The following is a 16241-nucleotide window of genomic DNA, read 5'->3' as shown; positions in this document are numbered from 1 at the left end:
GATTTTTTGTTGCTATTTTCAGGTATTCCAAAGATTACTTTTAAAGCGTTTGAATTTACAAGTTTTCCATATTACAGTTCAGGACTAGTCATATTTTTGACTTTTCTCAGGAATCTCCTTTTTGCACACAGGAAAATCATGTCATTGGACTTTAGTTAGCTATCTAGACTGGTGGGTTGAACATTCTCCCATTATATTCAGTGGAGTAGGCCAAATCTTTCTAGAGGGTAATCCAGCTGTTCATATCAGATGTACCTGCACTTCCTGCAGATGCAATTCTTTCCATTCATTGTGCCTAGACAGCTAGCTTAAATTAAACATCTGTCTCATGATAAAAATAGATCGTATGAATCCTACCCTTATGTGGCAGGTCTCTTGTCTTCACCTTTTGTGGAACAGGAGCCAGTTGATTATGTTCCTGTGCACTGGGACTTGAGCAAAAACATACTGTGTTTTACCGGTGGTGGTTATTTACTGGGACTACTGAATTTGACTACTCTGAATTTTTTTTCTGCTGAGGAGAAGTGGTCATTCTTTATTCAATATGCAATAACTTAAACCATCATTTCAAAATAAGGACTTACCTCTACAATAAGAACAAAGACTTCTGAGAACAAAGTGCTGCTGTTAGAGCAGTCTACAGACAACCCTACCTCCTGGTACCTTCCCTCTTCTGGGTCTAGTGGGACATTGTGTTCAGTAGCTCTCAGCAGTCCCCTTTCAAATGCTTCTTCTCATGTCCATCCCCTTGGTTTTGGTTTTGCCCTGCTTCTCTTCAATCTGTTTGTATGAGTTAGTTCTCCAGAAGGGAGATTAAGCTCCCAAACATTTTACTCTCTTCCATGTCCTTTACTACTTTCAAATAAATGCTATCAGCAGGGATTGCTACTGAATAAAATAATCCCTGATAAGTGCCCAGCAAATAAAGCAATACCAAGCAAGAGACACATCACACACTTTTTTTTTTTAACTTTTTTTTTTCTTTTTATCACCTTAGAAACAGTGACAGGGCAGAATAAAGTATTTCTTCTGCTTTATTATCTGTCATCTTGTAATTCAGTGTAACACTAACTTTCGCATGTGCCTGCTGCACTGGAGTTTCTTAGAGATCTGCCTTCTAAACACCAGCCTGTTGGTGACTGCTTGACCTTAAATACTAGCCAAAATCAGGTACATTCAGCATAGCTTCAGGTTATTATTTGTAGTGTATCCTGATCCTGTAACATGCTCACTTTCACCATTTTTAGATGGCTTGGTGGTTTTTTATCAATAGTGCATGCAGACTGAGAGGGTAGAGTCTGATTAGGAATTGTTTTGAGAAGATTCTGTGATGAATGCCTTGCTTCTGTTAACATTCAGTGAGACAAAGTATTTCTGGAAAGAAAACTATGTCAGTTCTGATTTGTAATGAGAATAAGCCTATATTAATTAGAAAATACACTTTCTATGGAACTGATACTTGTGGCATTTCAATTTCCAAAGAAATCTTTCCATACAAACTGTGTGATGACCCAGTGTATCAATGGAATTTAGATCAGATCTTCTGGTCATTGTCATCACAGTAACCTGTCTGGCTGCACTGTGAATGTTGCAAGATTTTAAAGTGCTGTAATGTTATTGTTGGTATGTACATAGAACAAGTATTATATATCCATTCTTTTGTGAATATATTAATATAGAAATATGCATGATTAGTATAAATAATATATATGTTTTTGTGTATAATGAACTACCATTATTTTACTTTTAGCCTACCCTTAATTTAATTTAAATTCCTTGCTCTCTTAGAGGAAAATTTAGGTTGCATCTGACATATTTTAAGTGTCTACTTTAAAATGAGATTAATCAAATTCTAGAGTATGATTGTCAGGAGAAAGCATTAGCTAAAGTGATTCTGTGAATTCTATTCTAGATATGTTCTCTGCCTATGAATACTGAACAATTGCTGAGTCTTTGAGCAGAGCAATAAGAAAATTTTTTATCCTGTGAAAATTTTTTGAGATACTTTATTCTGAACCAGGACAAAAAAGTTCTTACAAAGTTTTGCAGAATAATTGAGCATAGGCTTTTCAATTTGAAAAAAAAAAAATTGAAATATATAGTTTAGTATTTTTAGTTTTTACATTAAAAATTAGTTTAAATTTGTTACAGTATCAATATGAGAAGTTATATATACCTAAAAGACTTAAGGCAGATTGCAGAAAAAGATGAAAATTCAACATTTATTCTCTACCAATATTTTCAGTAAAAAGATTAATCAAAGCCAGGCTTTTTATGAACAACTTTGATTTTGATGGATTGGTATTTTGAGGGAGAGGAGAAATAATATGAATAATTTTTGCCCAGTTGTACTTTGTTCAGCCCTGCTAAGAACTTTTTGGGTAGCTCAATGTCTTTCTCTTCTGTTACAGACAATGATTGAGCAGCATTTATGGGTACGTGCTTAAGCATTTCAATTAGTAGCACTTCAGTAGTACCCTGAATCCATTAAATTATTTACATATTCATCATTGGAACTGTAGAAGTGGGAAGCATTCAGCTCCTGCAAAGCTAGTCCCTTGCTTACAGCACAGAATCCCAAACCAGCCAGTAGATCTTTTGGATTCCCTTTAAATCAGTTACATAGCTATTCACTTAATATCTATAAAGGCTTTCAAACACTCATAGTACTCCACCATCTTTTTTTGATGATTCAAACTGCGTTTCTCTCTATCTCTTTTGCCCTTTGAAAGCTCACAGCCTCTTGGTACAGCAAGAGAGTGATGGTATCCTGACTCTTGATTAACTTATTTGTACTGAACTGATATAAATTGAAATTAATGTAAAGCTATGAAATGCACTGGCTGAAAAGTCAGTGCGTGTTTGCTTCCACAGTTTCTGTAAATGAAAATCTGGTTAATCTTTTAATCAGAATCTGGTTAATCTCCTGCAGAAGAACTGGGCAGAGAGTTGAATTGGGAATTCCTTAAATTAACCCAGCGTGAATCTCCAGACTGTGCTTGGAGACATCCTTAGTTACGCTTAGTTGAATTTTACTAGGATCAAAATATAATAAGCACTAGCTAGCCTTTACATTCATGTCTCTTCTCTCACTTCCCCCTCTCTTTTTGTAACAAACTATACAGTATTCTTCAGATATTTTTTCTGCTACGTGACTTCAAGCATTTACTTAGTCTGAGCCCTGGCATATGCGGCCATTCCAACTTGTTTCTTGGGGGCAGACATAAAACAGAAGCAAAAAAGTTACAGAAACTACTGAAAGACGGAAGCTGTCTGCAGTTCATTGGATACCACCAATTATACTCCAGGCAAGCCAAGTCCATAATGCTGGGAAGTGTGTGTTTTCTCATGAGAAGTCAGAGAAAGCATTGTTTTAGTCCCTAATCACTAGGGGCTAGTTTAGGGCATTGGTTTTGGTTGTTCTACAAATATATTGAGTTACAGTGGCAGATAGAGTGCAGAAGGGTGCAGACTTCAGCAAGTTAGGTAAATGACTGGAGTCCATTATAGTACATTTGAAAAAGACTTATAAAGGTGAAGCATGTTAATGGGTTTCTAATTGGATAAAATTATTAGGTTAGTTTATGCATTGTTGAAGTCAATTCAAAACATTCTAATGGCATATTTTACGTACTGGGTTTACTTACTTGTTTCACTTCTGCAAATAGTTTTTCTATATGAATGAAGGCAGTTTTAAAGAATGTACCTCTTCCAGTGATCACAGCAGAGAGAATAGCATATGATCATAGAATCACAGAATCGTTTGGGTTGGAAGGGACCTTTAATGGCCATCTAGTCCAATGATGTGCTGCCCCAATGCACTGAATAAAGAACATTTATAATCTGTTTTATTGGGAGGGGGGGGGGGGGGGGGGGTAATAGTTTGGCAAACAAAAGATTTACTTGAGACCTTTGCCTTTTTAACCTGGAGCCAGAATGTACTGGGACTATGACACAGTATGGCAAATCAGAGTTGTTGAAGCTATGTGTCTTGAGCTGAACATATAATATCTTCTTTATATTTATTCTGACTACCAGAATCACCTAAGATTGTGTGTTCCTCCCCTAGTCTGGCAAAAAACATGTTTGTACAAACCACGGATAATGACTAGCAAATAGTATGGAGATCAAAAAACTTGGGAAGTGGTAAGGTTGACAGTCAGCTTCATGGCTAAATGAGGAATCATGATGTTGGGGACTAAGATTTCTGCATTTCACATCAGATTTTACTTCTAATAAAACTGCTGAGGTAACTTTATCCTGGTATATATTAATGAAGTTGGCTTGGTACAGAAGGAGGCTAATCAGAGGATGAAAAAATGGAACAGATGTCTAAAAATGGACGATTCCCTTTTCTTTCCTCTCTCTGTGGCTTTTTTTCTCCTGCAGTTTGAACTCAAATTCAGGAGTGGGTTTTCTTTTTCAGATGCTTCACATACCTGCTGCAATGAGGAGATCCATAGCACGAAGGATAGAGTAGTGCCGACTTCAGTAACCCTTTCTGAATGAGGCATCCAGTAGGATCAAATATTTTGAACCAAAAAGGAAAGACTGCAGCCCTTGCAGACATGCAAATAAATCAACAAGCAGTAACAGAACCTGGAAAGAGCTGGAGGAAGAGGGAGAAAACATCATTTGTTAAGATGTCTTCCTATGGTTTTAATTATGCCATGCAATGATTCCTGAACTATAGGTGAACTGTTAATATTTCACAGTTGCTCTGGTTCTTCTTATTAACATCTTTTTGCAGTCTGTTTAGGAAGTGAAATAAGAAGAGAAAGGACCAAGAGTAAAAATTTTAAAGAAACTCTTCTTTCTTAGTGCCTTATTTACCAGTTGTTTGATATATGTTCTTTGCCCTGGAAGAATTTATAGGTTGTTTTTTTTTCCCCATTAAACAACCTCACCTAGTGATTAAAGAAGGCAGATATGTTGTACCATAAAGCTTTACAAGTAGCAGACAGCTCAATCTTGTGGGGACAGTGAGTCTGTGTGCCTATGGTTATACAGGTTAGGCACTCTTTAGCTGATTCATCTCTGCCATGGATACCATGTAGGGAAGCCAGTATCTGTATCAAGATACATCCATTTCTATTGCATCAGTGAACACTGTGGTGTAGTTGTATGCTTTTGTTTATGAATTGGGGTTCTGGGGTAGCTCCTAGGGACAGCAAAGCTACAATCAGACATTCTTTATGGAATGCCCTTTAGGTTGCCAGTGCTCAAGAGACGCAATTTAATGACATATACTTTATACTGTCTTCACATAGCCCAGTGATCTGTGGAGAGAACTGGAACTGATTCTTTCCTTCTTCGAGCTCTTTGCATCATGATAGAAAGTTCTGACAATCTAATCTATATTTCTTATGGAGGTTTTATATCTTTTTAAAGATATCTGAGCAGCATGGTTAGAAAGAGAAATGCTTTAATTGGAATAGTAATTTCAATATTTTCCCCTTAACCAGTTTACTAACCAAGTCCTCTTCCCCCTCCTCTTTTATTCATGTTGAGTAACTGAAACTGGATGACTTGATCTTTCTAGGAATTTCTGGATGATGACCTATGCAAAAATAATATATCGCTGTTTTCTGACAGGTGACCAATTTGCTGACAAGACTTCTATAAAGATCTCTTCTAGGTGACATCCATCTTTGACTTGTCAGATTCAGGCAAACCTTTTCAGAGGGTATTGTCCTCAGCAGCCTCAGTCAGTCATGAAGTCACTTTGTGACCTACCTTACTCTATATCCTTAGCTTTAGCTCCTTACAAAGTTTTTGACTGTGTCTCAGAACTCTTGCCATCTCATTTCTCATTAATGTCTCACTGCACTACAACCTGTCTAGCATCTTCTGATTTAGCACTGCTGCACTCTGATCTCTGGCAAAATTCAAGAAACAGGTTTTCATGCATCACTATAGCAACATCTTGCCAACCACATCTCACTGATATAAAAGCAAAGTTACTTTGGATTTACTTCATTGTAACATGGCCCTCCTTCCTTTTGTTTAGTTTTAAAAGCACTCTAGTAATGGCTTCCCTCTCCAAACTTCTGATATATTTGCATTACAAGCACTTGTCTGGGAGAGGAACAAAAGCAAAACTGTCATTGAGGTGTAGTACCTTAATAATTTGCCTAGCAGCTAAATGTTTGACCATGCCCAAGGGAAGCACTAGTGAGCAATGCAAAATTCGTTTGCCTATAGAAATATTATTGTAGGGCAGATAATTAATGTAATAGGGAACCAAATTAAGATGGCATGTGCAATTTTATTTCTGATATTTATAATTTCTGAGAGCTGTACTCTTAATATTCTTTACAGACCTTATGTTTGTGTGCTGCTTTGCTCTACTATGTTGTAGAAAAGAGTTTCATCTCACGCATGGTGGAATTAATCTTACTCAGCGTTAGATGACTATAATAAAAATGTCTGCAACGTAACTGGTTACAAGAAGCATCTTTAACAGCTGTTGAGGAAAAATGCATGTATTTCTGCATATTCTGAGGCACAGCTAATCTCATTCAAAAACTGATGCCTAAAATATTTTGCCTTAAAAAATGCCTCTTTCCCAATGTTGGCTATAAAGACAGTTTAGGATTTCTAGCCCAAAAATAAATAAATGACATTAGATAAGATGTATCATATGCTTCCTGCTCTATTGTGTCAGAGGTCTGTAATAGTAATAATATCAACAATAATAATAACAATAGAAATAGCAACGACAACGACATTGGTTTTATTCTTTGTCGACATTGGGCCATGAAATGGCTTGTATAATTTAGAAAACATTTCTTATGAACACAAAAAGGACAAAGTGAAGAAAGCAAGATCTAAAATATATTTTTTTCTTAAATTTCTAAATCTAATGGTTTTAGTACTGCACATCCTAAAAGGTGAACAATATATATTTCAGGGGCAGAAGTAGGCCTGTAGAAATGCAGACTTGCTGGAAGCCCCCTAGAAATAATACTTTTTTTTTCCACTTTTTTTTTTACTCTAAGAAAAAAATAGAAAGAACTGCTGAAATCCAGAAATAGGTGGAATTAAGACAATATTAAATCTTACGTATTGCCTTTCTTGGGTTTTTTGCTTCCTAAATTTCATATTGTCTTTACATTTCTAACTCAGTATACTTCAACTTTTTCCATAGCAACAATGACAGGAATGAACTGTTTTGGTAGTTGGCTACTGAAATTTCTCAATATGTCTGTTCCTTTTTAACAGCTGGGATTTTTTTCTCTTGTATTGTAATTTTGATTTGTTCAGTAATTATCTGCAAATATAGATTACATATAAAATCGAACTATTTAAGCCACTAGAGATAAAACTTAAAGAGATGTGTTTGTAAGCTGTAGATTGTGTGCCTGTGTCCACAACACGTTTAAGCCATTAGTTCTTTGGACAGTAGAGCAAATTATGCCGGAGTTCCTATTTCTTTCCATCCCCTGGCTGGAATTTGTTCTGTCTAAAAAGATACAAACTCTGCTAGAAGCTTTTCCTTCAGCTGGGGGGTTTCCAATGTCTGACATTCTCATGTGTAGTAAGCTCATGCAGCAGTATTTTTTCTCAGTAGTGATACTAATGGGTTCTTTCTCCTCTAACTGGCAGTAAATTTTCATTCCATTTATATCTTAGAAACTTGTATCCCTCCGTCAAATTATGTTTAAATTAGGCAGTGTGTTCGAGGGTGGCACACAAATGGTTTTTCTCACTAGATTAAGGAACAAGACATATTCTGTTGCATTTGTCCCGAGAAACTAATGGGAAGACCTAACATATGGCTAACCTAATGTAAATTCTGGTATAGCTAAAACTATAGTTATTGGTTTTCTTGTGGTGCTCATTACAATTTTTGGTAAAGCCTTCCCCTTTGTCAGTAACAGTAGAGATGAAAAGAGCAGAAAGAAGCAGGACAAGGAGTGCAGTGTGATACTCCAGTAACCATTTCCCTCCTGTTGTTTATACCATTGCCTTTATGTACGATTACACAAGTATGGTTGTTGTTTTTTTCTAGTAGACAGGTCAATAAAGAAATATAGAGACTTATTTTTGAAGCAAAGTGGAAGCATATGGAAGTGCTACCTAATTTTTCAAGGAATAGAATAGAAGAAACTGGAAGGGGAAAACCAACCTCCATTTGGCTCTTCCTCCAGTAGTTAAGCCACGAGTGAACTGAATACTTAGATACATTTCTGTGCTATTCAGAGGAATTACTTTATTCACTAGCTTGTGTACAGAAGTGTTCATTTCTAAAGGAAATTCCTTGCACATTTCAGACAGTTGTTACCTGAACAAACCTTGTTCTGTAGCAGCACCTTGTGGGAAGGAAATCAGACTACAGCCTCTCACACAAGCAAGCCAATGTTCCCAGAAGACAGTTGCTGAGTGAGCATCTGCCTTCAGTCAGCTGAACAGGTTATTTTATTCTTGCTATGGAAATTAGAGGATTCTCCTGAGTAATAGCAAACACATCCGATAGGATGATATACAGAACTTGATTTGTCATGCCCTTTTATCTGTGGCATCCAGAATCCCTACACTGACAAGAAATGCCTTTTTACTGTGGAAAATCAGAGAACAGATGGAGGTAAACTGTACATGAGAAAGTACAGCTATGCTATATTTTATCAGAAAGATGTTAATCCGATCTGAGATATTCAGCCTGTTGTACAAATACTTGGTTTATAGTCAGTGAAATGGGTGCTAGCTCTTTTCAGCTATTACCTTTCCAAGTGAAAAAAAAGTAGCATTTTTAACTGGACCTTAGAGTGCCATCTGTTTGCATTTGTTGTTTCTGGATTGCTTTTTTAGACTAAGAAAAACTCTGTGAAGCCTGCCATTTCAATAAACATTTCCTGTTGTTTTACAGTTATACAAAGTAATTGTAGACAGAACAGCTTCATTTTTGCTGGGAGTGAGAGATTAGGCTGAGACATGCTCAGATTTTAGGCTGTTTAGTGTTTTGCAGCTGGAGTTAAGTGACTTCCATATCATCCCCTCCAAAACTTTGAGGGATCCTTTCTGTATTCCTGCATTGCTTTGGCTTCAAAAAAGGAGCCTACTTCTGTTGATAAATACATGGGCATTTTCATTTGAGGTGGACTGTGAAGGTTCCTCCGATTATTGTATGAGGAAATACAGTCTTCCATTTAAGGACAATGCCATCAGCAGCTGCCTGCCAGAAATCCTGACTTGGTTCAGTTTCCCTAGCTGAGTGTACTGCTTGATGTCCTGTGCTTTCAATTCCCAATGTTTGAGTGCACAGAAACCATCTGTGTTCAGTGAGACTGCAGGGAAACTGTTGTGCTACTGCTACAGTAGAGACCTTGGAAAGGATCCCTGGAGTCGGCTTTATTCACCAGGAACGTGTTGCTACAGTTGTGCCTGTGTAAGAAGAACTGTGAGGACCGCTTTTGGTCTATTGGAAATTGACTCTCAAAACACATCTCAGCAGCTTACTCAGGGATATTCATCATATCATGAAGATAGATCATTGCAAAATAGTTTAAGAGAATTCCAATAAGCATTTGTGTATCTAAATCTTCTTAGGTGAGACAGGCAGTCATACTTAACCCAACAGTTACAAGCATGTAAGCTTAGGAGGGCATCAGCATAGCTATAAACTGTGGTGTGTATCGGGGATACTTAATCTTGATGAGACCATTTCCTAGGAAGATGTGAAAGCTGTTCCTAAAATCATACAGAGCTGATGCATAAATTCTAAAGCAATAAGAGCAGAAATTGTTAGATTTAGTGAATAAAATATTGAGTTTTAGAAGCAGGCTGCATGTGTAAATGCAGTCTAAAAGATGGTAGGTATCATCTCCGGTCCCTCAGGATACTAAGGGTCTTCCAGTGCTCTGGCAGTCAAGGAAGTTCTGCATAATGTCCTACATTGTGTGTTATTTGGAGATAACAGTATGGTTCTGCAGAAACTTGGATCATCCACAATTTTTCTAATCTCTGAAAAAGGCATCCCAAATATATTTTTATTAATTCTTGTTCTTTTTCCCTTGAAAAAGAAGAAAATTAGCATGCTCTGGAATGAATGTGACTAGTTTGTATGCATCTAAGATAAAACTTTTTCCTATATGTACTATATGTACTGTCTTTGTGGCTGACTTCTTTACTTGTTATCTCTTAGTTTTAAATTTTTAAAATCTTTGGATTGTAATGTCCAGCTAAGATACACATCTTATTCAGGATACGGGTTATATTAACCTCAAAAGAAAAAATCGCATTTAACAAAAAAGAAAAATGAATAAATATAATTTTGTTTTGCAGGAGGCAATAAGCTGAAGAATCAACATTTTCGCCTAAACTGGGCGTGGATCTCCTTAGAAAAGGAGTATTATTTAGTAAATGAAGACTCCAAATATCTTGATGTTGTTCTTAAACGTAGAGGTTACCTGGGAGAAACCTCTTTTATAAGTAAGTTCAGTTTTAACCTTATCAATTGCTTCTATAAATCATTGGCCAGCTAGTTGATGAAAGTATCAATACAGCTATATACCTTTACTGGTGTTTCATACTAAGCAAGCTGGATTCAAAGGAGTATGCTTATTTATTAAAGCAAGTATCTTTTGTTATGCTAAGTATATGATTTATTTAGTTATATGATGAAATTTTCACTTTTTTTGTCTTCTGCAATTAATTTTTGACTTAACAACGCAAGACCCAGTCCTTCTTTCTTTGATTTGATAGATAGCACTGTTGTTTTTGTTTCACAGAATACAGTTCCTGTCCAGATTTTATTTTTTCTGTAATAAGAAAATACAGCTGTAGCAATGGGAAAGACAACAATAAACATAGATAATTTTTCGTGAAGGCTATTGTGAGCTGGACTGATTAGCAGCTACCAGCATTAGGCTCCTTTTCTTCAATGTTGGCAGTTAACAGGCTGATACAGGAGGTGTTGAAACCTGTTTGCAGTGTCTGGGGATTGAAAAGGTGGAAAAAGATTGTGTTATCACATTCTGCAACCTCACACCTGTCTCTAGCTTCTGGATCTGTTCCCATCCTCTTCCTAGTGATGCATTTGGACCAGGGAGCATTATCCTTGTACAGTTTCATGTCGAAACCTATGGTGAGCTTACACTGCTTAGAAAAGGCACTCCATTTAAAGCTGGTTTTGAAGATATATGTAAGCATTTACCTGGCATGGAGCACAAGCTCGTGCTTAGAAATCAGGTTTCTGTTTAAGTCTCTTTCTGAATTTCAGGTATTGAGATATAGTTAGGACACCTATTTTGGAATGAGATTTAAGGGATATAGGCACTAACTAACTGAATCTAGCTTAAAAGCCTGTTTTGAACAGTGAACTAACTTTGAGACTATATTTCTTTTAAAGAAAGTAAAAGAATAAAAAGAGATAAATGAAATACAAAATTAAGGATGTGGTTTTTAAATTATTTACTGGTACTGATTAACAGATACTGATTTGACTTCTGATCCTTCAAATACAGGGTTTACAAAATTTTTCACTTATGTATTCAAGTTCAGTTTCTTAATTGAGCTGACTCAAAATTCAGCAAAAGCAGTTTGAATAACTTGCCTATGACTATCTTAATCCTGAAAAATGGAATTACAGAGTTGGAAAGAACGTAAAAGATATTAGTTAAGATGCTTACTGGCCTTTCTGGTCTGTGTGGAGTGCCAAAGGGGCTGGAGGGTTATAGGTTATGTAAAACATCAGCTATGACTTCCTGCACAAGAAGGAAGCAAGAAAGGCAAGGTTTGTAGGAAAAGGTGATATGTTTTAATACATTAAACAGTGCAGTTGGAAGAAACAGACAGAGAAGGAAGAAGTTGTAAGTTTTTTTCTGAAAACCTGAGAAAGACTGAGTGGTACTGTGGTGTTCAGAGGCCAAATGCATGAGTTGGAGGTAGTTCTGAAAGACTGTCCAATTTCCATGAGGGCCTGTCAGACAGCCTTAACCCGGGAGGGAAATGCCAGTGAAAAGCCATTTTAGAGCAGGCTGCGTCCGAGGCTGTAAGGTCTGTGCTGTCTTGCTGGGATGAGCTGTATTGGATTTTATCCCATGGCTTTGCAGTTTTAATTTGACTTGAGTTTAATGATTGTCATTATGCAAACACTGAAATAGGAGGATAATCATTTAAAAAGTATTTATTGTAGTGGGAATGACCACAATGGTTCGGATTTTACATCTTCTTTCATCCTTATTTCCTATCTTTTACCACTTTGTGTCTTTGTGTTTTCCTTAGCTTTCCCCTTGAAGGCTGAACATTCCAGGTGTGGGTTGTTTTTTTTTTCTAAGAGAAATAAATATTTTTGCAGGTTTCAGTCAGCATGTTATTTAGATGTTCTGGAACAGAAGAGAACCCAGAATTTTAAAGGGGGGAAAAAATCTGTTGGCCCTTTTGGGCATCCATACTTGGATTACGGAGAAATGGAAACTTCACTGTAACCTCAGAGAATGTAGAGTTTTTCTAATAGTTAGTTTTGCTTTGGCTAATTCTGTCCAAACTGCCTTTCATAATGTTAATTGATCTGCTTCCACCTCTATGTGAGACACCAGCATAAAATTGATCGAGAGTAACAGAATTGGCTTGAAAACTCTCAGGTTGTGAAAGGTATATTTCTCTAAAATGTCTATTTTTAAAGATGACATAATGAGAGAAAAATTACAAGTCATATTTTTAATGACCTGAATTTCTGATTTTGGCAGGTATTAGCACCAAAGATGGCACTGCCAGGAAAGATAAAGACTTCAGAGGAAAAGCCCAGAAGCAAGTGCAGTTTAATCCTGGCCAAACCTTTGCTACATGGCGAGTACGGATTTTGAGTGATGGTGAACATGAACAGTCTGAGTCCTTTCAAATTGTTCTTTCTGAGCCTGTCATGGCAGTTCTGGAATTTCCTGATGTATGCACGGTGGAAATTATTGACCCAGGAGATGGTAAGAACCTTTCCAGAACTGTACTGCCAATATGTGCATATACCGAAAGATAAACTGGAGGGCAAATGTTATGAGTAACAGTGAATAATAAAGCTTACCTTTCCTCAGGATATTTCTGAAGACAGACATTGGGCAGCCATTTGTCCTCTATCACTTTAAGGGATTCATGATTATGTAACTAAGGTAGCATGCTTTGATGAAATACCTGCATTTTTTATATGTTATATTATTTCTAGGTTGTTTGGTTTGGTTTGGTTTGGTTTTCATTTCAGGTATAATTGGTTTTTGGTTCAGTGTGTTTACAAACAGAGTGTATCTGCACAGGTGGCTGGAGGCTGACTTGGTTTACTGTGCTTTGATAATTCATGTGGGAGAGGATTGTACAGGAAAGTCCAGGCTGGTTGGTCCCACCAAGTTTGGGTCTTGGAGCAGAGCAGACCAATTACATCAGTTAGACCTTAACATCAAGCTGAGAAGCTCAGTAAGACAGGTTCACTAGACCAAGTACAGCACAAGCTGTGTCAAGAACAAATAAAATTATGGTTAAATGTAAATGAAGAAAGAAACTGATTACAAAAAAAAAAAAAAAAAGTAGAATGTGCTCTGGTTGCTTTACTTTTCAGCTTCATGCAGACATTTGAACCTATGGGCCAAGGTCACACTAAACTGTCCTTAAGGAATCTTTGTGTTGAATGACTGTAACAGCTTGGTTTTTATAGTCTTCCCTAATGAAACATTTGAAAACTGTCAGACATTTCTTAGTTCCTCCTTACAAATGCAAGTTAAGCCAGAGGTTATCTGACATTCATATTTAGTCACTGGGAAAAATAGTGCTTAATGTGAAAAGCACTAAATTACTTGAAAATGTATTAATCCTCTCTATCTTTTCTATGATCAGTGAGATAGCACAACTCAAGATAATCATCTGAGTCTTCTTAATGCCAACAATAGTTTTTTCTATTTCTTGTATTAAGATAATTTTTACAGTCCCAGAGAATTTGTAGTAATTATACATAAAGTGAAGTTGCATAGGAGAAAATCAAATGCACAACTTCAAGGAATTTCTACAGGAAAAATATAGAGAGGTAAGGGACTGGGTTACCTAATAGTCTTTTAGAGTGCAGGTTATAACAAGTTAAGATGCTAACTGAATAGGAAACATTAAAAGTTTTATTCTGCTTCCAGTGAAAATTATTTTAAAATTCATTGATTTGAAAATTCATTGATTTGAATGGTGTAGTCTTAGTACCAAAATAATGAGCTTGTTTGGAAAGCTGTACCAGCCCCTTGGCATATGGAATGCTTTAATGTTTTATTCCAAAAATTTAATGTTTTATTCCAAAAATTTAATGTTTTATTCCAAAACCAGGCTGCATAAGGTTGTGTTTTCTTACACTAGCTGAGATGGTGTAGATCATTCTCCTCTGGGCTTTTGTGTTGTTCATAAGGTCTGTTAAACTTCTATAACGTCATTTTACTCCTAGCTGGATAATTATGAGAGAGACAGGAAACAGAGCAAATCAGATTCCTGCTTTTTTTTGAAGGATAGAATTTTTCATTTTGTCAGCTTAATTCTAAAGGGAGAAATGAAAGGAACAAATTGGGGTTTTTTAGTGTTAACTTTTGTTTTACCTTAAAACAAAAAGGTAGGAATTTGGTGGTTTTCACATTGAATTTTTTACTTGCTGGAATAGTGAAAGTGTCTAGATCTTATCAAACCTGAATAACAGCATTTTTAGGGCAGGCTTTTGACCTTAATTCATGCTAGTAGTATTTTCCACTTGGAGAAATAAAACCTGGAACATGTTTTCAAAGAAGTCACATGACAATTTTCAGAACATTGTTTGCTAAAGTACTCTGAAATAATGAAAAGTTTTGCTTTATGCAGTCAGCTGATACCACTTGATTTGATATTGTACAGAATTATATTCTGTTTGTGTTGCAGTCATATTAATGAAACAGTAAAGGTGCTTTACAATTATATGCATAATGACTTTTTGTTCTTGAGTTTTTGAGAGAACAAGAACAAAATTGATCCCTAATCCCAGTAACAGCATAAAACTCAGCGATCTGTTTAAGAGTATAAAATAATGAAGGAGTTTAAAATGCATTTTGGTGTTTTTTCCCTGGAAAACAGATCTGGCATTCTTTGGTCCAATACATTTTAGGGTGAGATTGCTCTCCAGACTTCACTGACTTGTATTGGCTAGGTCTCCTCTGAGTAAAACAGGAGTGTAGACATGTAGCCAACTCAAATCAAATGTCCAAGTCAGATAGCAAGAGCTCAATCTTGCATCCTCAACACCAAATTATTTTCATGGTTATCTTGATGCAGTAAGTTAAAGAATGGCCTTGCAGAACCACTGCCTGTGTGTGAGCTACGCTATTGATACTTCTGTGATTAACAGTTAATCATGAAATACCATGGAAGTAATAAAAATATAGACCTTGTGGACAAATTCTCCAAACAGTCTTGCACCATTAACCCTAGGTAAGTAAATCACATTAGAGACTACTTAGTAAGGACTTGTGAATTCAGACCTAATGATCTGATTTTCTTTTCCATTTCTGAAAGACTAAGAAATTCTACTTCTCTCACCCTCCAAGTTTTTCTTAAAATTTAATGCCGTTGCTGATAAATACAAGTTCTTTGTTGCACTTTAGAATATGCTAAAATGCTCCTAGCTATTTTACAGGTGACTTAATGAGGCCATAAATCTACATAAACAAATGTGTCTGTCTTTGCAGAATCAACTGTCTTTATTCCCCAGTCCACCTATACTATTGAAGAAGATGTTGGTGAATTATTTATTCCAGTTAGGAGAAGTGGAGATGTGAGCCAGGAACTGATGGTTATTTGCTACACACAACAAGGTAACAGAATCTAGTATAAAAAGAGAAAGGCAAAAATGGAAAAGAGACAGAAAAACAAAAATAATTGTTCCATCTATTGCATAATAAAATTGTTTATAACTTTGTTAATTGCTTTTTCATCTAAATATCTTCAGTCTCAACTGGAAATATATTAATCTCTGCAATCTGTTGTAGAGTGTTATTGAATACAGCTGAAAAATTATCATGTTCCAAATCGTTGAGATTTGTTAGGAGGTGAAGAGGATCTGTGTTCTTTATGTTTTTGCAAGATTTTTATATGCAGCCCCACATATCTGAAAGTGATGAAAACTGAAAGCACTGCAATGATTTCCCAGGACATCTTTTACTTGTTTGTATCTTGAAAAAACTGGTATAAAATAACGTTGCATAATTGCCATGCTTCTCCTTCCTCCATCTTTCAATCTCCTATTAATTATATCCACGCAG

At 36.2% G+C, this 16241-nt stretch overlaps 1 protein-coding gene across 1 annotated transcript in view; it reads left to right on the top strand.

Annotated features, from left to right (window-relative positions):
* The window catches only part of FREM2 (FRAS1 related extracellular matrix 2), a 147086-nt gene that overhangs the window by 70681 nt on the left and 60164 nt on the right, over positions 1 to 16241 (top strand). The window contains exons 3-5 of the mRNA XM_074859783.1: positions 10285 to 10431; positions 12690 to 12920; positions 15669 to 15794. Coding sequence (XP_074715884.1) covers positions 10285 to 10431; positions 12690 to 12920; positions 15669 to 15794 — 504 coding nt within the window. The remainder of the gene's footprint in view (positions 1 to 10284; positions 10432 to 12689; positions 12921 to 15668; positions 15795 to 16241) is intronic.

Source organism: Strix uralensis, chromosome 2, assembly GCF_047716275.1.
Source record: "Strix uralensis isolate ZFMK-TIS-50842 chromosome 2, bStrUra1, whole genome shotgun sequence".
Lineage (NCBI taxonomy): Eukaryota > Metazoa > Chordata > Aves > Strigiformes > Strigidae > Strix > Strix uralensis.
Note: the sequence above shows the minus strand (reverse complement) of the source record. Positions and strands in the feature narration are given on the sequence as shown.